Raw genomic sequence first — 26606 nt, 5'->3', positions numbered from 1 at the left:
GAAACTTCAGAAAGAACAAAAACAGACAAAGAGCTACCCTTTATTTTCAAGTGCAGAGGGGTGGGGTCAGCAGCGGGAGGGGCCTGGAAAAACAGACTGAAAGACACAAAGGGAGGCTTGGGGGTCCAGGGAAAGAGGCAAGGGAGTCAGGGATAAGGAGAAAAAGCACACCAAATTCCATTAGTACTATATATATATATACTGTACTGTACTCATATATATACTGCGTTTCTTAAACAAGGAAGAAACTTGTTCAAAGGGGCAGGGGTAGGTTGCAGTCTGGGAAGCTGCAGTTTCATGGATCTCAAGGTTTTTACTGCCGAGCGAGAGATGTGGGTCTGAGATTAATGAGGAGGGGGCATATGGCGGGCATGAAAAGGGGAAGCCAAGTGGGTTGTCAAAGGTACCTTGTGACAGGAAGGACAGAAGGGGTCAATTCTTCTAAAGCAAAGGTCAGAGGAAGAAGCAGCTCCATAGAAAATAGGGTCTGAGGCTCACTACCAGTCCACTGGCAGCCAAACAGGGGACAGCCGACTTCTCCAAACCAAGAGCTCAAGGGACAGCAAAGTGAATGCTAATACATTTATAGGGCAGAATCCAGCAAAGATGACAAATGAAATTGTCTTGGGCCCTAAGGAACCTTAGCATCCTCCTGGGCTAGCAAGGAAACCCACAACTGAGCATCACTGGGGAGAAAGTCACTGAGCAGCCACCCTTTCCTGCAAACAGAGGACTCAGGGATCCAGAAAAGGGGGTTGGAGAAGCCCAAGTGCAGAAATGCTTTTGGGTGTGTGAGGAGGGGGTTCATATGGTCTTCAGGATTATTTTGGAGTCATGCTTCCTTCACCCTCTCTTTTGGATGGGGCAGCAGTAGCCAGGCCAAAGAGGACTAGGTACCACCATGTTTAGACCAAGTATCTCCCTCTTGCTGGTCAAGCCTAGGCTTTTATTGCTTTCCCCTATATTAAGCACATGGATTACAGTAGGAGGGGGTAGAATTTCCTGCACCCGCTCCCCAGGCAGAGCACATGGTCCATTTGTTCCAACAAAAGATGGGTTTACAAAGGCACTATGTCAGCTGGCCAGTTAAGCATGTTGAGAGTAAGGCAAAGTCATCCATCTTGGTCCTTCCCTGAAGTGAGAAATTTCTCCAGTCAATCTCCCATGCTCTGTGAGGTGCAGGGTTTGATCTGAGTCTGGCTTCTGCTTTGCACACAGATCCTTCTGCCTTGCAATTCACAAGGAGCTGAGAGGAAAGATTCCTCTCAACAGACAAGAAGGCTGTGAGAAAGGGCAAGCAGGAGTTACAACTGTGGGTAGGAATGCAAGGAGTTCAATGGAAGGGATGCTGGTGAATTCATAGATCAGCTCCTCGTTCCAAAGAGAAGCCATTGAACAATAGATACATATACAAGACAGAGTAAAAAGAAGGGGAAAACCCCCAACATTGCAATTAGGCTGGTTTACAAGAAAGGGGAGGGGGGGTAGAAATGAAGGCCGAACACCAAGTCAACTGTTTTGCTTAACTCTTTTAGGGAACAAAAACAGGACAGAAGAACAACACAGAAGAGAAGGATGTGCAGTGGCAGTGATGGAAGGTGCCAAAAGGATGAAAGGAGCCAGAGAAACACAGCCTATCCAAGATGGCCTCTGTTCCAGTAGGAACCTTCCCCCTTTGCCATGGCAACCTCTCCATCATCCATCTCGCTCGGCAACCCGGGAAGATCCATGAGAAGCTGCCAGATGCTGCTGGTGCGTTTGACCGCAAAGCCCGCTGCCCCTTTCAGCTAAACATAAAGAAGGGATAATGCGTGTTTCCTAAAATGTGCTTTATGATAACAATTAATTGGTTCATAAACTATGTATAATAGAGATTTTAATGTATTTTATACTGTAAGAAGCACCAGGTTTTGTATTTTTAATTTTTTTCAACTTAGTTTTTTTAGTTTTTCTTTACTTTTAATTTTGTAATTGTCTTCAATTTTTTTAACCTGATCCAGTATTTTTTTACAAGTTTATTTTTGTGTATGACAAAACTTTTGCCTTCAGCCCTCCCATAAAATGACAAAAACTAATGAGGAAAAGGGAAAAAACAACAACCAATCTTCAATTATTATCAATCTTTTAAAAAGGATTTAAAAAATAAACAAGAAAAAGGAAAAATAGACACATGAAAAAATAAACAGAAAAAGTTTTTCCCCATACTTACAAAGGTGGGTTTTTCTTTTGTCCCAATTTATTTAGAGTCCCTGGGAACAAAGGACTTTGCAACAAAAATAGATTTTTTCTCTTTTTCTTAACAATCTTTAACATACAAAGATATTAAAACTATGCACTCCATTGCACTTGGCTCAATGCAAACAAAATTGGTTCTTTTAAAACCCCTAATATATATTTTGCTTTTTAAAATCCCCTCTCCCTTTTAAACAATTTTTTTTGTGTATTTTGCTGCCCATACCTGTAAGCCACCAAAATTAAAACTTCTCCATGTCACCTCTTATGGATTCATTCTCAGGGTTTACATTTACTTCTTCTTTTAGGACTCCAACAAGGTAACATGTAAATAGATGGCACGGGTATTCCACCTACCCACCCATACGCTACTGTTATTCATCTGTTACCTCTTAAAAATCCCAAATATTAAATAAGTGCATTAAGCACTGTTAGGATTTAAAGCTTCTTTTGTTCAGAATTAAATAACAGTAAATTTCTACTCCCCTAATCCTCTACCATTTTAAGTGCTGTTTCATTGGTGGTCACCCACCACTGGATTCCTGCAATTCCTACTTTTTTTCAGACCTATCCATCTCCTGTTTTTAGGGAACCCATTCTGAGCAATGCTGGGCATTAAGGTCAAGATGCTTCAAGCAACTGAGTAAAATTACTGGACTATTTAAAAGGAAAGCATTCAGTATCTTAAGTGAATGAGCTTACTAAATATATTTAAGAACCAAAGGAATGGAGCAGTATCAGTTCTTGTAGGGCTAACATATCTATTTGAGATAAAAAACGCCAGGTGGCCACTGGTCTTAGAGGCAATCTAGTGATGGTCTGGGTTTCTGCATATTAAATATGGCCACCTGAACTATTGTGATCTTCACAATATAATATTTGGAACATTTTTCTTGCTTTGTACGTTTGTGCTCAGAAATTGTCAAGCCTAATGGAAACAGAAGCTTGGATATGTTTGGGATAGTGAAGGCACAATCTTCCTCAATCTGGGAATGTTTCAAATGTTCTTATGACCAAATCAAATAAAAATCATGCAGCATTTCAAATGCTACAGCTTGAATCACGTTTAACATTAGCACATCCCCAAGCCTTATTACACGTTGGAATCCTTTCCAATGCAATCAGACTAGAAAAGCTGCTTGATGTTGATATTTTGTTAAAAAGGTAGTGAACGGTAGCTGAATAGTCCAAGGGTATCCTTTTTAAGGCCGCCAGATTAGGGACTGTATCAATGCCCGCAGATGCAAAATATTATCCACGGCTTAGTGTTCTTAAACAAATACATGCTAACTTTGGGCATTTACAAAACTGAGCAGTTTATAACCTTTCATAACTGGAACGGGGTTCTGTTCTAATTGTAACTGCTGCATCCAAATTCTGCCCATATCATTGATTGGCTCCATCTCTCACTCTATGAATATTCAGCTATAGATTAGATAATATTTTTTCTCAACATGCTGAAAGAGGGATCAACAATCATGGTATGAATTTTTATTCCAGTGTCATCTCTGGTACATTATACTTAATTTTTGAATAACATTAAGAGAACTTAATGTGAGAGGACCTGTGGTATGACAGAAGCAGCAGGTAGAATGCTAATCCTAGAATTCATGAAATTCAGGTCTTCATTGTTACTGACAGGAATAGACCTGGTTCACACCAATAACTAAAGTATCAGATGAGTGTCTCCTCTTTGTGGCAGCTCCAAAATACCACTCCATTACAATTTTCCTCACAAAGATCTCCCCCTTTGTAGAACAGCTGTCCTGCAGCTGTGCAAGGTGAAGCTCTATGAATCCTCCACAAGAGCAGGCCTTGGATAGGAGTGTCTGCTGGTGTATGTCCATCTGCATGTGTGTAGAGGACAGGGGAATTCAGAACATTTTTCTGACATGTGGATTGTAGGATAAGCGTGAGAGCTGGCAGGGGAGAGAGGCAAATCTGCAACCCTCAGATTCCTTGACCCTGTTTGTCCATTTAGGACTGGAAAATCATTGCACTTGGACAAGGGTGCAGATTCTTGGTCTCACCAGCAGGTCAGTTTTGGACTAACTCTGCTCCAGAAATCCTTGGAATGCTCCATGAATCAACTGAGCATTACTGTAGCAAGTAGTAGAACAGCTTCAGGAGATTCTCTAGATCAAATTAATTATTTGTGACACAACTTCAGGCATTGCAAGTCATATGTCTAAATACAATTGCTCTGGACTAATTGCACAGAAACCCATTCCCTGCATCACTTTCTGGCCCTTTCCAAATCAGATAATCCCTCATCCCTATCCTTGCCCCTTACTCTGATATAGAAATTCATTGCCACCCACTAAGAACCAGTGATACCTCATGCAGAGGTGAGCATAGTTAACAGGAACAATGGAGTGGAGGGTGGGAGATAAACTCCAAAGAATTTGGCGAAGCTCCTGTCCCAAAAACTCAGCATCTGTTAAGGAGAGGTTTCTACCACAAATGCTGGAAAAAGAAACAAGAGAGATCATCTCATGGGTGCACAACAGAAAGGGATGCTGGTTTTTCTCACAGGTTTTGCTGTAGTGTGAGACAAAGAAAGAGGAAAGTGCATGGAGCTGTGTGACTGATCTGGTGCACATGTGTGCATTTGCACATGGTATACAGATGGTAGTGTCAAACCCTCATAACTACCCATTAGGCAGCCTCCTTACTTCTAATTATATACAATTCATTTTGTTGCGTTGTGGTTTTCTGTGACTGTTAAGATCTTTGTTTTTGTTTGTTTTAACAGTAACAACAAATTATACTTAATTGCTGGTGTCACCTGTATGTAGAGGAAGCCAAAGGAAATGCAACAACTCAAAGAGTAAGAAAATGAAGTGGAAAAAAGGGATCAGCAAAAGTATCAAACCATAGTAACAACAGACACCCACAATCTCACAAGGCCGAAGCCTAGACTAGGCCGAGTACTCTGCCGAAACGTACCTGTCTGAGCTAGCTACTCTAGCCCCAATGGTCAGTTTGGAGTACAGTTGAAGTATGCCTTTTTGCTGCCTTGCTAATCTTTTTTATTATTTATAAAAGAATGAATACTGTACTATCCTAAATATTTGTCCATTTGCAATAGCAGCAAGGAGTTTCTTTTCAAAGAGAAACGCTTTCCAGTCTAATCTAACTTGTCACCATGAACTGAAGAGTGCCCATATTTCTTGTTACTATGGGGAAAGGAATTCCAGGTCATGCAGAGTAAGACTGGAATATTTTCCATGTAATCTAGACATTGTTTTTTCTGAGATGCAGGAAAAGTTCATTCAGAGCAAGGAATAACAAGGAAACACTAGATACCAAGATCAGGAGAGAAAAGATTAGTGCTGGGGTCAATGTGTTTGCATGCATGTTTGAGGAGGGAGGGGAGGAAGAGGAATTTATTCCTTGCTCTGGAATGGAATTCAGTTGGAGCATCTGGTATTCAGGAGTGTTTCTGCTTTTGCTTTGTTTTCACTTGTAAAAATGCAATGTTAATTTGGTTAACAAGGGAACGTATGTTTGGTGGGAGAAGTAATGCTTAATCTAAAACATTTCCAGATCTGAACCACAATGGTGCACTGAATTGGCCTACTCATCAAGTGGAACTAAGATCAAATTTGATTTTGCCTGCAGCCTCCACCAATCTCTGCAGGTATTTCTTCAAAGCAATGTGGGACTCAAGCCCTGATTAAGCAAGTGCTCTTAGTTTGTTTAGTATATTCAGAAATCACCTTGGATTTAGGCTAATAAGTAGACAAATCTCTAGGGAACAATCTCCTTTTTCATACCCCAGCAAACATAATCCCTCATAAATCTTGAGACAGTTTTGGGATTGAGACTGGTAGATGTGAGTGTTATTCTTTGCCCATGATGAATGAAGTAAAATGCCTTTTTGAACAAAAAAAACAACAAAAAACCATTATTTGGGTGGCCCGTCCAGAACTATCTTATACATTATTTTAACAGAGAGTTACTTCAGTGTGAGTTGATTAGATTCCTTGAGAAGACAAGATTCTCCTATGCAAATGCAAAATCTGCTTTGGATCAGGGAGGTCCAACATGATTTTTTTTAAGCTTCTCATCTGTGTTACCCAATGTCTCTTACTTTTCTTTGAAGAGGAGCAGCTCAGTGAAGATATAGATTAAGAACTGAAGATTCTGATTCGCAGGGCTTGAGTTAAAAATCATCATCATCATCATCATCATCATCATCATCATCATCATCATCATCATCATCATTTTTCTTCATTTGAAGATCCTGTCAGAGGAACCAAGACTGGACCAGAAGAAGACACAAAGAGAGAGACAGATTTAAAACTGAGACTCCTTTCTTTTTCTTATGCCTGATATTGAAATACCCATTAAAATTCACCCCATGGGTTTTCTAGGCTCTTTGTGACTTTGTTATCTTCAGTCTCAGGGAATCTGATAGCTCCCATTATTTGTCTCTCTGTAACACCTAATCCCTGATTTCCACTCATATTGTACCACAGTACTGTGCCCATCTCCTTCTTATAACAGTTACCTAACGAAGCCTCCTGAGAGTTTCATTCAGATTTGCCATCAATAGGTTACTAAAACCAGTAGCCGGCACTGATTCTCAGATGAGTGTATCCACATGGATTACACATATAATTCCATACATCTATTTTTATTGCATGCACACTACACATTTATAGGGATCTATTTCAAACTGGGCAAAACTAGACAGCATAATAACCATACTATCATTACTAAAAATGGTAGTTCTGTCTTTAGTTTGCTTCCTTTCTTTTCTATCTTCTTTAATAAAATATATTAAGATCTTGAGATCCACAGCTTCCATACCTCATCATTAGGTGTTGCTGGCAGAGTAAAGAATTACAAACTAATGATGTCAAGAGGAATAAACTGAGCTGAGTGTGAAAGAGGATCATAGGCCACATACATTAGCAGCTTAATATCTGATTTTATCCTTCACATCCTTTCATTTAAGAAACTGAAGATAAGTTGCTGCTTACCCATTTTATTTTCCTTATGGCCCTGCAAAGGAGGCCAAGCCCTGACTGGTTGTCTCCTTACTTCTTACCTTTCCAGTCCATGCAGGGAGAGGGAAGCCTTATTGGCTGTGTGGATGGGCCTCCCAAAGCCTGCATTTTCCTTTTAGGGATTACTTCATCTTTGCTTTTGCTTTTTTCTTTTTCTTTGCTTTCCCAGATGTTTTTGCATATGGGAGCCTTTATACAACCTCACTCCATTGACATTAATACAGACTTTTCTGCTGTTACTGAACCATCTAAATGGATGGCGCAGATTCCCAGAAGAAAAGGAGAAGCACTGCAGTTTCCTTCCAACAGACCTACCTTGTAAATTAAAGATTGTTTAATTTACAAAGGAAAAAAAGAATCACTGCAGTACAGTGGGCACAGTATAGGAAAGAAAGGAGAGTATCCTCCAGCCACCCAGGGTAGAAACTGAAAGGGAGGCCGTTGTGAGATATAAGGGTGGAATTAAGGTGTACTGGCAGAAGAGACGGGGGAAACAATGGTAGCCAGGAGGCTTTATTGGACTTCATTCCTTATGGGCCATAGTTAGATCAGTTTTTTTTAAAGGAAGCTGCTGATCAGCTGAGAACAGAGCAACCCAGTGAAATGGCTATACAAGGCAGAACCAGCAGCTGGGGGAGAGGAGGGAGCATGCTAGCCACCATTATAGAGCTGGAGATTTCCCTAGACTGGAATAAAACATTGTGGACTAACCATTTGGAAGAGTTTAAGGCACCTCAGAATGGAAAACTGTATTTTTGAAGCAGAATAACAAAATTTAACTGGGAGGTACATTTTATGAAGAGGTGAATGATAGGTAATAATCTATTTTCTTCACTTCAAGAAATGGTGGGTAGCCCTTAGGGGAGCTGGGAAAAGCAGAAAGTATAAATTTGGTCTAAGTGGGAATTGAACTGTATGACTAAAGAAAATCTATTTGCTGTATCACACCAAACTTTAATTTGGGATTTTTGCCACTGCTAGCCCTTCTGCTGAAATTAGATAAGAATGTCTTCTGGTACCTCCATATCACATGATGTAAGTTTTCTCTTTCAATTTATCTTGCCTTTCATGCAATCTCTCTTGAGACTGCTACACAGGGTTGAATGCAATTGGGACTGCTCCTTCATCAGTAAGAAAATGGTAAGCGAGAATTCAGTATATTCAATAGAAACCAAAACTTTCTCAGAGGCAAGAAAGATAACAAGCTTATTTTGAACTACCAATATCTGATAATTTCTTTTATTTCAATTGAAAACACCACCTGACACCTCAACTATTGTATTGTAGCTTATAGGTCATTGCTAGCAGTTACATGTTATATAAGCATGTAAGATTTTATTTAGACATGAGGAATTCCAATCACTGCTGCTGGTGCTCACAATATTTAATCCCATCTGCCCACTTCTGTGTGGAGCAATATTGGCCATCTTGCAAAGTCTCTGTAATCCAGGTTCCTCAAAAATGGCTATGTCCTCCAGCCAAAGGGAGAATCAGCTGATGTCACAAATGGGGCTCATTATTAGAGACCATCTTCTATGTTGTTCCATTTCCTTCCCATCCTAGATCAGCAACTATCTTCTCTCTCTCTCCCCAAAAGCTGGAATAGTCCCAAGGTGACTGGGAGATAAAGAGTGTTTCCTTCTTCCAGCCTAGCCAGGGATTGGAAGAGAAGCTGACATGCTATTACATGACGTTTCTTCAGGCAGTGACAAAAATTTCTCTGGTTTCTGGACATTCAAAATTTCTTCTGATTTGAAAAGTCAAGGCAAAGACGCAGGTACTGCACAATTTGCCCTCCAATGGCAGAGGGGAATGGAGCAGAGCCACACTGTGGACACACTTGCTATCTGCAATATGGAGACAATAGTGAAGAGGCAGCAAATGAAGGAAGCAGGAAGAAGTGGTTGGATTTAAATAATTCAGATTCTCCAGAGGGAAAAAAGACAGCACTGAAAATGGCCACCAGGAGGGGCTATGTGTCCACGGCTGGGAAGATTGGACTTCTTCCATTCTCCAGCTTCCATTCTCTCTAGCTCTCTGTTCCACCTCCCTTCTGTCTCAGCTCTGCTTCTTCTTGGTACTAAACAATAGCCTGGCATCACAGAGTGAAGTTCTCTTTTCAGGATGCAATATCCTGAGGTAACAGTGCCTGTCTGAAATCCCCACAGGCCTCAACAGATTTAGTACAGCAGGTACAGGAAATGCCAATGTCACATGCTACATTTTTCAAAGCCTGATGGACAGCAGATGCTCTTTAATTACCAATCTCTCAATGGGGACTTTATTTTCTTGTCAGAGAAAATACTAGCTTCTAATTCCCTTCATAAGTCTCTCTCCCTTCTCTAAAATCAACTTTCTAAGTTCAGAAGTTCCTCTCAATACACATATTACTAGATATGGCTCTACCAAGATTGCTTTGGAAAAGAGAGAAGAAATTATGCATTTTACAAAATTTGGCACAGTTGATGAAAATCCTACAGCTAAGACATGCAGTGAAATATATCTGCCAGATCCAAACTGCAGCAGACTGTCCTGTCCACACTGAAAATACCATTCCCACTTTGCTCATGTTGGATATTGCATTCAATTTCCTGCTTTCCAAAGTTTATTTATTCAAGTAGGCATTGCTACTTTTCACAATGTTTTTAAAATTTTCTCCAGCTCTTTTTGTTCCACATGTTCTCTTCCACTCAGTCAATCCATATTTTTTTCATAAAATAAAGATGCCAATTCCTACATCCTAATAAATCCATGCCAGCCAATCAGATTCTTGACCACTGTTTATTATTAATTGCAGCCAATCAAATGAATTTTCCCCTAATATAAAGCTACCAACTTTATAGTGATGTGAATTATACGGCAACGGTCAAATTACAGAATTAGAAATAGCTACAATTACCATCACCACCACCCAACATCTTCTAGTAGTGGAGTCAGTCGTTCAAATGAGAGATTTGGAAACAATCACTCAAAACAAAAGAGCTCAATTCTCATTGACTGTTACTCCTCCCTGATTGGTTAGAATCAGAGACTATATGCCCGGGAAACCAATCAGAATGTTGTTCTTTAGTAACAGGCCACTCAGGAGTTGTCACTCCACTATGACAATATCTATTTGGCAGTGAAGAATGAATCCAGATGTCCCTTCATGTCAGAGCATCATTTAAATGCCTTGAGTTAATTTCTGTAGCTGTCTATTATAGCTGCCTACAACGTACCTAAACTGCTCTTGCCTCAAGTAAGACAGAATCAAAACAAGCTACAGGGCGTACATTCAAATCTGTGAACCTTAAATGAATGTTGGTAGGTTACTTACTGACATCTGCCTTGCAATGCACTGAGCAACACTAAGCTACATCGTCTTGCTCTACACTGCTCTTAACCAGAAGGTCCCATTTCTTTGACATATGATGCATGAATTTTTTTAGATTAAATATTCCAGGTATATTGCTAGCAGAACCACAAGCTGAGAGATAATTTTTATTGATGAATATATTACCGTCAAATTTCAGTTCATGGTCACCATGGAGCATGGTAATATAAGCTGTCACTCCCTTGCTCATTTGTGCCCCAGGAGAATAATGGACTAACGGAGTTGGAAGGGACCTTGGAGGTCTTCTGGTCCAACCACACCCAAGCAGGAGACCCTATCCCATTCTGGACAAATGGTTGTCCAATCTCTTCTTAAAAACCTCCAGTGATGGAGCACCCATTATTTCTGAAAGCAAGCTGTTCCACTGGTTTTAATTGTTCTGTTAGGAAATTTCTCCTTAGTTCTAGACAACCACTTAAAAATCAGCCAGCAGTGTGCTGCACACTGCTGGCTCATTTTTAAGTGATTGTCTCCCCAGCATTCCTAGATTCCTCTTGCCGTTGCTGCTTTTGAGCCAGGTTCCACATATTCTATACCTGTACATTTGATTTGTCTTGCGTATATGTAAAACCTTACTTTTCTCAACAATGAATTTCATTTTGTTAGATAGGGCCCAGTGTTCAAGTCTGTTGAGATTCTTCTGGATCTTGAGCTTATCTTCTGGGATGTTGGCTATTTCTGCCAGCTTGGTGTCATCTCCAAATTTCATTAGTTCATTCCCTCATCTAAATCATTTATGAAGATTTCAATATCTTCAGTGAGTACTGGACCCAAAACAGAACCTTGGATTACTTCCATGTAGATCAGAGGTCTTCAAACTCAGCCCTTTTATGACTCATGGACTTCAACTCCCAGAATTCCTCAGCCAGCGTGCTGCGGAATTCTGGGAGTTGAAGTCCATGAGTCATAAAAGGGCCGAGTTTGAAGACTCCTGATGTAGTTGCAGTTCTATTAAGTGCAGTTTGTCAGCCAGTTATGAATCCATCTAATGGTGATGCTGTCTATCCCACATTTTGCTAATTTACTAAGAAGTAGATTGTGTTCTACTTTGTCAAATGCCTTATTGAAATGCAAGTATACTATGTCCACAGCATTTCACTGTTCCACTAATTAATTCATTAAATTAGTGGACCACTGAATTTATAAATTAGTGCACTAATTTAGAATTAGTATACATTCTAATTTATAAATTTAATATTTTCTAATTCAGAAATATATTAGAAATTTAGAAATTAGTGGATCAGTTAATTTAGAAACTTCTTTCATTTGTATGTCATCCTTAGAAACCAGTGTTCATGGACAGTCAATTAACTTACTAGAAGCTGAAATAAGTTCCTTATGTTGTTATTAAAACTGATACGCTGCTCAAACCCTAACCCTAATCCAAACCCTAGTGACTTTAAAAAAGACTGTTCCTCCCCCCCACCCCCCTCTTCTTCCTTTCTTTACTGCAGATTCTGGGGTCTACAAGACGTCTGCATCAATTATCCTCTAGGTTTATCTTGTGAGCTGCATAATTTGAACTGCTAGCCCAGTTTTAATAGCAACTAATGTTGCTGGTAAGGAAAACTGCACTGTTTGGATTCAAGAAAGTTGTTTCAAAATTCAAAATGATTTTTTTTCTCAATTGAAAGGAAAATTGCAAAAAAAAAAAAAGTTTGAATAAGGCTCACATAAAATCCACAGCATCCCTGACACTACTACAGTGAGCTGTTCTCAGACAATAAATTTGGAAAGGACCTTTCAAAGATTGCTTGTGGGGAAAGGGCAAGAGGTATGAAATGGAGCTGGAGAAAAATGAAGTTTAAAGAAAGTTACCATAGCAGGAGAGCAGATATTTTCTTTTCTGTTTCCCACTTTAAAACGAGTAGAGCAATCATTCTTTTTAAAAATATTTCTCCTTTGAAAATCATTTTTCACTGGGTTGAAATATTCAGAGTAAAGGGTGGAAAAGTCGACCCTGCTGTTTTCAGGAAGTTGCCATTTTATATATACTAAGCCCGTTAAGCAGCCCATTTCTCTGTCTTTGAAACAAGGAGAACCACTTGCCTCAACTGCATCCTAATTTAGGGAAGAAATGAACTGTCCCATTGTTGATTTGTGACGAAATAGTATTCCAGGGAAGGTTTATCACAGCTCTTATTTCTTTTAGAAATGTCTTGGAGGTGGTGGCAAAGGTTAGTTCAACACCTCCAAGCTTTGAATGCATGTCAAACTCAGAGCACGCTGGCATTTTCTTCTCAAAGCATTTGGAGGCTCAGGATAAGTCAAGAGGTTCAGTAAGAAGAATGAAAATTCACACTGGGCTTTCACACATCCCTATCAACTGCTAGAGAAGAATAAAAACATTTAATATTTGAGCTTTGCGTTGCTTATACCTCCCCAGTACAGATAAGATCCTGGTAGATGTGATGTGGGCAGTTATAGGTATTTATCCACACACCTACTCCATTTATGCCTAAAGTCAGGGACCAGGTCTGTATAAAAACAGAACGTGGGTAAAGGGATGCTTTACTGATTCACCTGACATCCTCCCCTCCTCCTCCCCTTCCTCCCCTCCCTTCCTCCTCCCCTTCCTTCTCTGCCTCCTCCTCCTCCTCCTCCTCCTCCTCTTGACATTTCTAGGCTTGGAGCAACTGGTAGGGATTAGTAAGAAAAACAGGATAGGGAAGGGGTCAGGTGAGTGAGTTATTTCTGTCACATGCATGCTTCTTTTCACCCAATAATTTCTGCCATCCCACCCTCCTATTTATCAATGAATAGTGTATTGAGTCAAATATCATATCAGCTCCTTTCTTTATCCTGTTTCTTGCACTGTATACAGTCTGCCACTTACTGATGAAGAATAATTTCGTTACAAAAATGGTGTGATTTTGGCACTACTTGCCATTTGGGGGTTTCAATTTCTGGGCGTAGTTGCACTATGACATGTATAGTTAGTTACAAGTCATTCCCTGGGCGATGCCAGACATCATTAACGGCACTCCCATTGATTTGAGCTAATCTATAGCACTGGAAGGAGATGATCATCTAATGAGAAATCTACTGGACACTTCAGCCATATTGGAGCAGGCACAGCCTTACCCTTTAAACCAAGTAGAGGAGAAACCAGGGTAGTGCTGGGTCCTGCATGCACTGTTGGCATTAGATGAATATTTAACAACAACAATAATAAGAGCAGGGTGGCTAGAAGCAAAGGTCTGTTACACCTCATGGGACCTGCAGCTGTTCCTATGGGCAACAGCCAGAAGCCACAGCTGAGAGAGGGGAAACTGGCAGCCACTGTGCTTCTCTCCTTCATCTCTCATGCTTGCTCAATTCTGTCTGTCTTTTTCTTCCTCTCTTTTGTCCTCCTCCATCTGCCTGAATCCAGAGTTCAGAAAAGTCATTGGTTACTGTGGTAACATCTGCCCTCCCCTTGCCTTCCCCTAATAATACTGTAGCCTACCCAATTGAGCAGGGAATATTTTCCCCCTCTGTACACAAAACACACATGCACACATTAAAGGGCTCTTGGCAAAGTTTGGAGCCCACCTGGCAGAGCCTTGGTTGAAAAATACCTCAATGTCTCTCAACCATCTTATGTATGATAGGTCAGAGCAACTTCTTCCCATCAGCCTAATGACATTCTGAGGGGGAAAGAAGCACAAGAGCATAAAGAAAGTAACAGGAGTATATTTACAGACATGGGGGGAGAGGAAGAAGGAGAGGGAGGGGGGGGAGAGAGAGAGAGAGAGAGGGAGGGAGGGAGGGAGGGAGGGAGAGGAGAAAAAAGAAGACAAATAATTTAAGAAGTTAAAGGTGAAACAGAAAAAGAGAAAACAAAAAGTAGGGAAACTGCTGGTGGAAGTGCCCCTGCTAGTCCTGCGGCTGTGCTGGGCCCTGATCCAGCCTCGCTCCGGACCATTGTTTCCCTGCCTGGCCCCCCAAGTCCAAGTTCATCTGGGTGTGACATCATGTCTGGTTGCTCAGGGAAACCAGACGGGCCAGACGTGACATTGGTTATGGGCTGGAAAGGGGAGCAGATCTCATTCCTGCTCTGCTCCTTCATTCACCACCAGGGAGCAATGGAGGCTAGGAAGGAAAGACAGATTGAGCTGAGAGCTGTCTTATGTGGGACAGGAGGAATGGGGGAAAATCATGTTTCCTCCCATGGTATTCAACTTTTCTTTGTTGCTTTAACCTTCATACCATCATGATTTTCCCTTCTGGTTGTGGCATTGGCATGATTATGATTGCCCTAAATAATATAACAATCCAGTCTTTTTATTCATTGTGCAACAAAATACAGTTATTATTCAATCATTGTAAGGTATTCTCTGCTGCACAGAAACTATAAATATGCAGATCCTTCCTCCTTGCCCTGACTTTTTCTACTATGTTGAGAGTGGCTGGTATGCTCTGCGAACAGGAGTGCCAATGGCATTTAATGGCAACCGCCCATAATATCACTGGTGCTGAGCAACACACTCCTTCTCTCACCCATGCAAGTATGAAAAGAGAGTCAGCTTTTTTCCTACACTGTGCATTCGCTGAGCAACCTAATCTCACAGCAGAGCTAGTGTGGCCTATTAAAAATCAGAAGAACAAGCAGCACAGCCCTTCTTCATTCCTTGGAAGCAATTTTACCGTTTTTGAACTATTTCCTCTACATTTAGATGTTATTCCTCTCCCACATGTCTCTCAGGCTACATTGTTTGCCTTGTACAAGTAAATACCATGTAGAGAAAACACAAAGTCAGGATTTCTAGTTGCAGTGATTATATATGACAAAACAATGCACCATAAACTCAGTTTGCATTTTAATCCACAAAAAAAACAAAAACCAATCTCCTTTTCTTCTCTAGAGGATCATATGGGCGATGGTTGAGAAAAGCTTCCTGGGCAGTCAGAAGTTGGTTTCAGGAATGGATTTCTGATCAAACTCTAATCTAGGAAGTCTAGAAACTGGTAAGTGATCTTCCAGTGCTCAGCACAGATGTTATACTGAGTGGAAAGGTGTATTATAGAAAGGTATAATCCAAATGGCTACACAATTCTAGACTTGGAATTCCCCACTCTTCATCCTTATTTTTGCCTCAGAGCAAGATCCAAATTTATATCTCCATTCACCACTAGGTGGAGCTTTGAAAGAAACTTCTCTTGAACACAATAAGAATGTGACTCAAAGCTTCTATGGCTGCTGATATCAACCAGGGGCATGGCAATCAGATTTCTCCTTAGTTTGTTTTCAAAGGATGTTACTGTTTGGAATAACCTGTTACTATAGACTACTACCTTCATTTCCATCTCCATCTCCATTTCACCTCCATGGAGGTTCTCTTGTATGTATGCAACTACTTTGCACAATAATTTAGAGGATCAGTTGGTTGCTAGCCAACTGTCTTCAGTTTCTTATTCTATGACTTTATAATTCCAGTGGTAGGTACCAAGAAACCAGGCAGATTATTTCTTTTTTACTCCCTGAAGGAACTGGAATGGTGGAATTGAGAAAAAACATAATAAACCAAAGTGTAGTAGGGGCAGGAAGGCTTTACAGTTTGAAAGAGGGAGGCTTATTGAAGTGGGAGAACAACAATGGGGCAAATAGGACCAGTGCAACACAGGGCCAGGGTAATTCAATTTTAATTTTGAAAATGGGCAGGTTTTTTTTTCCAAAATGTTTTTTTAAAATTGGGGGGGGGGGAATAAACACACTATGAATTGGGACAATGTGGGACAAAGTCCACACTCTTCAGTCATATGTGCATACTTAAGGAGTGTGAATCCTGGTAAGACAAGTGGATGTGGGTAGGGTCCCTCTGTATCCAGGAATTTATCCTCTTTGCTTTTAGATGAGGTTGCACTACCTCAGACAGACCCGGTGGGTAATTTGAGGGATCTCTTGGACTGATGACTCCTGCTAGCAGATGGCAGCCGTGGTTAGGAGGGCTTTTGCTCAACCCTGTGTTGTGCACTAGTTATGCCCATTCCTGGATAGGGAGGCTCTCTGCTTATGCCCTGGTCATCTCCCATCTGTGCTCTACATGGGGCTATTCTTGAAAAGTATCTGGAAGCTTCAGTTGATGCAGAATGGAGCCACATGAACTACATTGGGTGCCCAAAAAAGGGCACATGTAACATTTCTACTCCGCAAACTGCATCAGGTGCCATTCTGCTTCCAGATCCAATTCAAGGTGTTGGTTATCATGTATAAAGGCCTACATGACACGAGGCCAAGCTACCTACAGAACTGGCTTCATCTCATTACATCGGCCTATCCCACCAAGTCAGTTAGGAAAGGTATGTTGCAAACCTTGTCAGTTAAAGGACTAGAACTGATGAGATCTAGGAAGAGAGCCTTCTCTGCCATTATTCCTGTCCTGTGGAATATTCTGCCCCAGAGGTGAGGCAGACCCCACTCTCCTAGCCTTCCCAAAAAAGGTTAAACAAGGTTCTGCAGCATTGCGTGGGGAGCCAAAAGAGCACACAGTTGTTTAATTTTTGTTTTGATGTTTTGTTGTACATGGAAATAAATAAAACCCTAATGCTGGTAATGACTGAGTGCATAGATTTGGAAATAGCATCTTCCAGGCATATATTGCTTGAATGCTTAGAAAGCATTGTTATGTCATTATTAAACAAAGTTACATGGATATCCGTTTCATTCTTTTCTTGAGATAAACTGCATTTTTATTTCTACTTAGGGTAGACATAACTTATTAATTATTTAAACTTGAATATCTGTAGTTAACCTTAACTACTACTAGCAAATTTATTTCACAAGTCATGAGTACTTCTTTAAACAAATAATAGTTAACCTTAACTGTCATTAATAGTGCTAAAATTTATTTCAAACACCATGAGGAGCGGGAGAGATCACATTCTGCTCTTGCCCATGCACAACAAGCTAAACTATGGTTTTGTATTATATGTGTGGTTATGTCAAGCGATGATCTATTCTTCCCAAAATATATCGAGATTGGAAAAATATGGGTAACTATGGGTGATAATTATGATTAGTGCATATCTTTCTATACTCAGTTTGCATATAGAGAGTAAAATACATATCATGATCAATATGACTTTTTGCCATGTGAATATAGACTAAGCATTCTGTATCAATTTGAAAGCAGCAGCTTCAAACCTGTGTTCCTACAATAGCCACAAGAAAATTGAACTTGTTTGTTTCTTGATTCTGTAAGGGAAAAATTAACTTCAGGGCTCTGCAGCTTTCCCTAAGTAGAAGAGAAGTGAAATTGACTGGTGTTTTGTCAATTTCTCCCTTCTATTTGGCAGGAAAGGAACAGCTGTAAAGCACTAGGTCACTGGGCCCTAGCAGCCTTTTTTTTGTGAAGTGCCAAGTGGAGATGAGGAGATTATTGCTGCCACAGAATCTGAAGATGTAAATTCATTTTGTCAGCACATCAAATTGGCACAAAGAAAGACAGTTGGTTTCTAAACTGCTTCTCAGGGTTGGAGCATGAAAACAATAGCAGTGTGGAAGTCTCTATGGAGTATTCTTGAGCCATATTTCATTTCATTCCATGGTGAGAACAAATGAACAGTAAATACATCATATCTTCAGAGACAGTGACCTGCCCAAAGGCACCCAATGAACATAGTTGAGCAGACTGATGGATCTTCCCCATTCCCTAGCCTGTCACTGAAATATATTCCAACTTGGGAATCTTTTCAAATTCCATCTTAGACTGAGACTCATAAGTTAAAGACTCTCTCTGAAACTCATTTTCTTGTCTGAAAAATGAAGGCCATAGTTTCTGAAACATGACTGTCTTTCAATAATCCCCCAAAGAGTTCTGCTGTAAATTCTGGACTTTATGGCACACCCCATAAGTAAATACTTAGATCCCTAGTGTTCAGTCCTAATTTTTATTCTATAACTGAACTCTCTCTTATTCATAGATAGAAAAATTCTGAGGTGATCCATATCCATCCCTTCAACAGAACCATTCCCCTCCCCTTCCCACATAAGGCAAGCTACATTTGGGCTACTGTAACACATATACCCCTATGAAGCTGGTTCCCCCTACCTGAGATTGCTGGGGGATGTTTAGAAAGTTGCCGTCCCGGGGTCCGATGCCGACAAACCGGTTGGCAGAGGAGGAGGAGCCTGGCGCTGAGAATGCTAGAGGGGAAAGAGATGTCAGGCCGTTAGGGCCACTGGGTGAGGCTGATGGCATTGATGGAAAAGGATGGGCATGCAGGCCCATCAGATGAGACTCAAGATAGCAAAATCCAAAGAAAAAAAAACTGGGCATCATCTTTTCCTCCCCAGAATACCCTCTTGTCAGTAAACACAAAAGAATGGAACAGCCAGCTCTTAGTTGTCATTGGGGCTTCCTTTGAATGATGATAAATACATTTATTTATTTATTTATTTTTGTTTAAGATACAGGAATTTAATGATATTGATAGAAAAGACCAGCTTTACTACAGAAGTAATCCCAACTGTTATGTGGACAGCAGCTTGATGGAGACTTCGCCTAAAATCATACACAGCATCCCCTGTGCCTTTATTGGGGGCAATTGCATTATTTTACTATACAGGTTTTACTGAGTGAAATGAATACTGGGGAGAATCTAGCTTTTGTTCCATAAACCTCATTTCTCTTGGGCATATTATTTTTTTCTGGGTATAGGTCCAAAGCCTTCATCTTGTGGCTTAATTTTCTCTGCATCCCTGGAGGTGGCTGGGGGCTTCTATGTTATAACCACTATTAGTAGACTCAGGCAGACCTCCTACCCATTTGTAGGATAGATGTCATTCCAGAACATGCTCATGTATAGGCCTGCCAGGAAATGGAGTCTCTACGTCTGCATGCCTCTCCTGGGCAAAGCACTGTGTGCCAGAAATAACTAAGCTCAGCTCTTTGGTATTTTGTTGGTGGCAGAAGAGGGCAGAGCTCTCAATGAATCTGGGTAAGGGGCAAGGAATGGACATGGGAGATTCTCTCATCCCCCAAGCGGATCTCCAATTTGGAAACCTGTCTGGGGCTAAGAAATGCTGTAAATGTTATCTACAGGTACTACAAACCTCATGGTAATATACATACACACACACGGGCAGGAGTACACAAAAACAGCCAAGTATGGCATTTCACTTTTACACTAAGCCTTTGATCACAATATTGCTCGACACTTAAAGCTGATTTCTACATTGCCCAACCTGACAGGACATTGATGAGAAGGCAGAAGCTCTTGTTTGGTGAGTTTAAGGCCTGGCTTATGGAGATGACTTCAGCGTTTGGCTATAAGAATCAAATGGCTTTTGCTAGCCTGTATTGTTACACCACATACTCTCTAGTTTTCAATGGAACACTTCCAGACTAGATTTCTCTTTGTTGACCTCCAGCTACCAAGAGGGATGAAGAGATGAGCTACACAACAAGTAGGCCCATATGAGGGATCTGTTACTGGGCTGTTTCTGGGGTGTTACTGGGTTATACTACTGGATGGGGGATGAATTTTACTGGTCTCTGTTAAAAAAGGAACAAAATGGGCTTATGTAAGAGAGATATTGTAGACTTTTTCCTATATAAAAGGAGTGTTTTTTTTCTTTTCAAGAAGAGAGAGCATTCAAATATTCAATAAATTTAAGATAAACAATTATTCTTATTTATCTTCATCACCTTACTGGCTCAGAGCAGCATTAATACTTCATACTGGTCCCTGCTGATCATGCATATCAGTTCTTAATGAGAGCTGGAGTTGAGTTTCAACCTTAGAAGCAGCTTCAATACCCCATTTCCTTCTGAAACTTTTGTTAGCCACCTTGCAAGAGTGGGAAGATGGCAATCAGTACATAACATAGCTTCAGAATTTTCCTTTATGTCTACAGCTTGCCACCATCCCGTTTTTCTTATTCCCAGACCCCTCCCATAAATTATCATAAATTTAATGAAGAGTATGGAAGTGTGAGAGTGAGTAATGCCATGAGCACAGATGTAGAAAAGAAAAGAAAAAGAAAGGGAAGGAGAAAAAGCAAAAAAAGAAAGTGATACTGTAGCCAATCCTTATCTCCAAAGGGACTCTTTGAAGCCAAGAAAGATGGTAATAATGACTTCATTGGCGATCTAGATGTTTTAACTTCCACCTCATCTCTAATCAATCTGGTAGGATTCCCATTTCTCGGATGGAGATAGGCTTCATATTGCATAATGCCACCACTCTTCACCAGGAAATACCTGCCCTTCTAAAAGTGGGAACAGAACTTCTAGGTTTCTGATCTATCCACTCCCACTCAAAGGTCTGGGTTCCATTTATCATCAAACATAAAGGCCGTTTTCTGGAAGTTCTGCTTCCCAATGTCTCCTCCTCCCTCCCTTCCATCAGATTACCCTTTCCTGAGAAAGCACAGACCACAATTCAGGGTGATGGGAGGAAGCTTGCTATGGATCTTAGTGGGAATTTATTTTTGAAGCCCCAGAATATCCATAAACACAACCCGTCCTCACAATACAAAATTCAAATGTCTCTCAATAATGCTTATTCTCAGAATTATCTATGGTTTATTTTTCTTCCTTGGAAAAAATCTCCAAATTTACCAAGAAGCCACCATGGCAACCAACAATATAATGAAAAAATAAAAAAAATAAAAAAATAAATGTGTTGGAGTTCGGCAGCTACTGCATCTTTAAACGCTGGGAAATGGGATGGAAGGTGTAAAGGGATAATGGCAGCTAAGGAAAGGGATCACATGGGGTGTTTAAACCTTAAAAATAAGCACAAAGCACAAGACTTGATGATGACAACATGGTGCCCCAAACCCACCTTCTGAATCTGCCAGTTGCTTATAGCTTGCTTTTTCCCTCTCATTCCCATTCATCTTTATCTATTCACCTTTTTTCCCCTTTCTTCTCATTTGTGCCTCTTTTCTCCTGCATTTGTTACTGTGCACATTCTTCTTTGTTTTTTCCCTTTTTTTCCCTTGTTCCTCCTGCTCTCCTTATTATTTCTGCCTTACTTGACACCTAATGAGGGCCCTGGGGCGGGGAATGGAGACTAAGTTCCATTTTGCTTTGTGGTTTGGGTTACACTTGGGTCCACTTACAGGGTGATGTTGGTGTCGGCGCTCCGCCCTCTGGGTTAGTGCTGGTGGATTTTGTATCAGGCATTGGAAGGGGCACTGGTCTGGCCACAGGTGGAGGTGGCGGCAGCAAAAATGACCCCGTGACTTTGCCCTGGCCGCTACCGTTAGGCTGCGAACAACATAAATACAGTGATGCGTGAACGAGACAAGGCAACGTTAAAGATGCAGTATCCGCTGGTGGCTCTCGGGGCAGAGTAGTGGAAGGATTTTAATTTGATTTAAAATACCCTTTTTCACCCACTTCTTTCTTCTTAAAATCACACTTTAGTATTATATTTTCCCCTTACCTCCCTCAAATATTTCCCATGTCAAACATTTCCCACGTCCTAACTCTCTTCCTTTCAGATGTGTCTGTCCTGTTTTCTTATTACAAGTCAGGCCTGAGTCATTATCAAGGAATTGCCTTTGTTCCCACAGAATAGCAGGGCTCAACAATGACAACTTCATTGAGATAACAAATGGATATCTTCATGGAATTATTCATTAGCTCTGAAAACTTATTAATGCCAAAGCAACCACTATGTGAAGTATGAACTATATTCTTCTGGTTAGATTGGCTGCATCCAAGACATGACCCTCCTCCTAGTTTTGTGGGTCTGCAGATTTCAATGCCTAATTGAATGGACCTATAGGAAAGTATGTATGCACTGTTCACATATAGCCTGACCTATATATTCACCATTAATAACTTTATCCTTTTTTCTCAGCAAAATGCCCACCGTGAATCTCAAAAAAGAAGAAGAAGAAGAAGTATGAATCTAGTTCTTAGAAACCAGCACAAGATTTTATGGTAGGTACCCAGATTTACTTGGATCTGTAACATTTTATTTCTTAGTACTGGAGCACCAAAAAGTTTTTTTCTAACCCTTTTAAAATATTATTGTTATTACTACTACTATTAATACCAAAATTTGAAAACAAACAAATGGAAGAAATCAAGAGTGGTACACCAATTGTTATTGAGGAATTATACCACAAGAACTTAGAAATAATTTGAATTGCTGAAATTTGAAACAATGTCTGACACCTCAACTACAAACAGCAGCATTGATGGGAACCTCAGAATTAGATACTGCCTTTACAATTCCCAAATTCTTGGGGAGAGCTTGAGTTTGAGATGAAGAAAATATTTGGCTGTGATACACAATAGTGGAATAATAATTTAAATTCAATTGTATCACAAAACTAATGAGTTTGGATTAGCAGAAAATATCTAATTTTGATTATTCACAGGTCTCATGCTAGAAGCTTTGGGGCAATTATTTTCTTGTATTGGTTCCTCCCTGCCATGTGCAGTCTATAAGATGCAACAGTTTTTCTAATTGATTTCTGTAGCAAGCAAAATCCATGGAAAGGATATTACATTAATAATTAGGACTTTATAGACATGTGCAAGAAATAGGGGCTTCTTGTGTGATTTTACCAGCTCCTGAACAGAGGTGATAGCTCCCTTTGCCAAGAAGCCACAATTAATGTGTTCACATGCTTTTTCTGCAATCAATCAATCAATCTACTTGCTCCCGGGCTTCATACACTGCCTTCCCAGGATTGGTCAAAGTCCTCAGAGGATTCAGAAGCAGAAATATCTAGATTTTGGATGGCAGACCAATATTCTACAAACCAGGAACCAACACAAAATTCAATCATTACTTAAGTCTAAGAATGACAATAAAGTATTATAAGCCATCAATATCTAGTTCTACTAACAACTCTACTGTTTGATCTCTGGAATTACTTTATTCCTGGAGCACTGATATTTAAGCCAGGATAATTATCCTGAGTAATATTCTATGCTGGAGTAAACAACAAAGCATGGTAAGGAACAGTAATGAGTCTATCGTTTTTAGCCTAGATGGGCCTGTCTAGGGCTCTTCTCCTCAGACTTAATGCCAGCTGATCTGCTTCCATACTAGCTTATTATCCTGCAATTGCCATTTTGGATTCATTTATTTCTTATGGGAAAATCATCAATATTTTGGTCAGACTTCACTGAACTATTTTATGTGTTGTCCTCCTAAGGTTTTTTAAGAACTACTTTGTAGTTTTTTGTGGGAAGAGTACTATAAAATACTTTTGCACTATAATCAAACTTTCCACTTTAGACAGCAAAGTCACTAGTGAGGATTTTCACGGCAAGTGATTTTTAAAAAGCTGCTTGTTTGAAATTCCAGTTTATGTCATTGTATCCTGTTAAGTGAAACTGCAAACAAATTATGAATAAGAAATTTCAGATCTGCGTGTATGTAAAAGGACTGGTTTCCTAGGTTTTTTTTTCTTCTTCTTCTGACTAGTGAAATAAACTATTTTACATAAAGGAAAGAAAAATCAAGGATCCAGGAATTCAGTACATTCATATTCTGGACAGGAAAAAAAGCTAAATAAAAGGGTCAATTCATAAATGTTCTTTTAATCACACTGATCAGGAAACAATAGGCTAACAACTGCCATGAAAAGGAAATTTCTACAAAACATTTTGTAGTAGGACTTACTGATGCATCAATATTTTAGAAAAAGCCTGGCCATGGATTACAATAAAACAAAAACAGCAGCAAACAGTAATTTCTCATAGGTTTTAACCACTCCTGACTTTCTTACCCTCTAAAGAAATAGAGGCGATAGCTACTGTTCCCATGAAGCTACAGTTAACAAATTCCTCTGTTTCAACTGTGATCCATCAACTTGTTCCCATGGATTTTTGCAATTTATTTTTTATTCATTTATTACAGTAATTTGTATGCAGCCTAGTTGTCAGGCTTGAGGTGGCTTACCATATTAAATGGTTTGTACACCACTGACACTAAATTGCTTTAGGAATAGAAGCTACTGTGGTTCCCTTTCAAGACTCTTGTCAGTTCACAGAGGCTGGGATGGGCTGATATACAAAGGGATTATTGAGGAGGTGTGCTTGTTTATAACATCAGAACTTTGAATTATTACCAATCAGGTCATGGAGGGAGGGGGTGGTCTTTCAATAGGAGTGCTCAAACTGAGCCAAACATATTATTGAGAGTATATTAAAAGAAATATTTAAGTACAATCCAATTTACTTAGGTAAGTTGGAATCAAAAGTGATTATAAATAAATTACCCATGAATTTATTGATTTCCCTCTTTCCTTCTTCCCCAAAATATAACTAAAGATCACAAACTTCAAAACTCCAGGGTGTTCTGAAAAATTCTCATTTCCAGGTAAGTAAGTTCTTTTCCAGTGTCGCAAAGCCTAACATCTTTGAATCCTGCCATTCATTTCATTTTCACAAGTATCACAAAGATAAATATTCTAGAATGTGCTCAGTGCAACTGTCTGGAATTCTTTTGTTCAGGAGCTCTGAAGACTTTAAACCCTTCAGAAACTTATTTTGGAAAAAGGTGTGGACAGAATTGGGGTAGAGAATTGGATGATAGGGAAAGTAAAATCTGTATGGGCTATACCTGCCGATGCTGTAAAAGTCAGTTCCCAATTAAGGTCAAACAGAAGAGAAAGTTCTCTTTTGAATATGCTGCATCTCTCTCATCTATACTTTTAAAAAAATATTCTGGCTGCCCTGAAGTTAGTTTTCCCCAGTCTGAATGTTGGGCCTTGTAATTCAGTCTAATTTCTGAGGTAAAGGTAAGATGCCAAGAGCAAGCCCAGTCAGACAGTTCTTTCAAGGAAAGAAGGCCCATTCTGTCAGACCCAAGGACTAGATAATACTGCTTACTGTACCACATATTTCCCTATGCCTTCAGCAGGCAAGCAGGCAGGCAGACAGGCAGGCATGCAGGCAAACAGTCAGTGTTTGGGAGGGAGATAGAGAGGGAGAGGAGGTAGAAAAGGACTGTAAGGCAGGATTCTGGTGGACTGGCCGGCATCCTTGGGCTAAGGTGCAAGGCTCTTACCTGCCCAGAGCCCTGGCCTGAGCCATCCGAGCATACAAACTGCACAAATTCCTTCAGCGAGTCCTGGCCGTGGTGGTGGTGGTAGCGGATGGTCGGGTGTGTGAAGTAAGGGCTGGACTGTTGGATGATGGAGGTTGACGGGAAGTGCAGGGCCGACGCTGTGGCACGGGGGCTTCCTGGAGAGTGTAAGGATAGATGGACAGAAATAGAGAAGCACAGAAAGAAAAAGAGTGAGAGAGTGACAGAGAGAGATGTCAGTAACAACCCCCATGCCATGCTGCTTCCACAGCCCAATAGCTACTTATACCATCAAGGCCTCTGCTGAAAAATTATCCCCATATTCTTGTTTTCAAGGCTGTTTCAATTAAGGATTGTCACAATCCCAACAAGGAGTGGTAGTTTCTCTTTTTCAAAAGAGATTAGCATTTGCAAAGATATGCAAGCAGGTTTGAGCTGCATGCATTATACATCTGGAATTTGCAACAACCATGTATGTATCATGCACATATACATGCAGTAAAAATGGGATATACATTTGCTTCTGAACATGTATTTATACCTCTGACATTTTTACTAAATTTTACTGATGTCTCCTTCCTCATTTCTTATGTACTTTACTTCAGAGTGGTAGCCTAACAAATACCTATGTTTTCTTACATTTATATCTTATTACTATGCTCTCATCTATTTCTTTCTTCTTTTGAATGCTTTCTACTCCCATCTTCTAATTCATTAGTAACCTGTCTTTTTCTCTTAAACTGTTCTATAAAGCATAATGTACATTAAAATAAATAACTTCTAACTGTCACCCAGGTGTAAAAGGGCAAAAGTGCATAACATATTCCTCTCTTTGGGAATTATTGGCACATTGTAGAATGGAAAGGGACGAGGGAAATCAGCCAAGAAACCAGCTGTTGTGGACGGGGGATTGACTCTCTCCTACTGTATGTGGCTGAAGTTCCTCCTACACAGAATCATACACTAGGCAGATGGTGGAAATTGGAATAGGGAAT

At 40.2% G+C, this 26606-nt stretch overlaps 1 protein-coding gene across 1 annotated transcript in view; it reads right to left on the bottom strand.

Moving 5' to 3' along the window:
- Positions 1–6476: 6476 nt before the first annotated feature.
- Positions 6477–26606, bottom strand: part of NFIX (nuclear factor I X) — a 214726-nt gene continuing 194596 nt past the window's right edge. Inside the window, exons 8-11 of the mRNA XM_015813288.1 lie at positions 25594–25769; positions 21677–21824; positions 18657–18751; positions 6477–6499 (exon numbers count right to left, since the gene is read on the bottom strand). Of these exons, the coding sequence (XP_015668774.1) occupies positions 6485–6499; positions 18657–18751; positions 21677–21824; positions 25594–25769 (434 nt within the window). The 3' untranslated portion in view covers positions 6477–6484. The remainder of the gene's footprint in view (positions 6500–18656; positions 18752–21676; positions 21825–25593; positions 25770–26606) is intronic.

This window comes from Protobothrops mucrosquamatus, unplaced genomic scaffold (genome assembly GCF_001527695.2).
Source record: "Protobothrops mucrosquamatus isolate PMUCROS unplaced genomic scaffold, P.Mucros_1.0 scaffold150, whole genome shotgun sequence".
In the NCBI taxonomy this organism is placed as follows: Eukaryota; Metazoa; Chordata; class Lepidosauria; order Squamata; family Viperidae; genus Protobothrops; species Protobothrops mucrosquamatus.
This window is presented reverse-complemented; position numbering and strand designations above follow the sequence as displayed.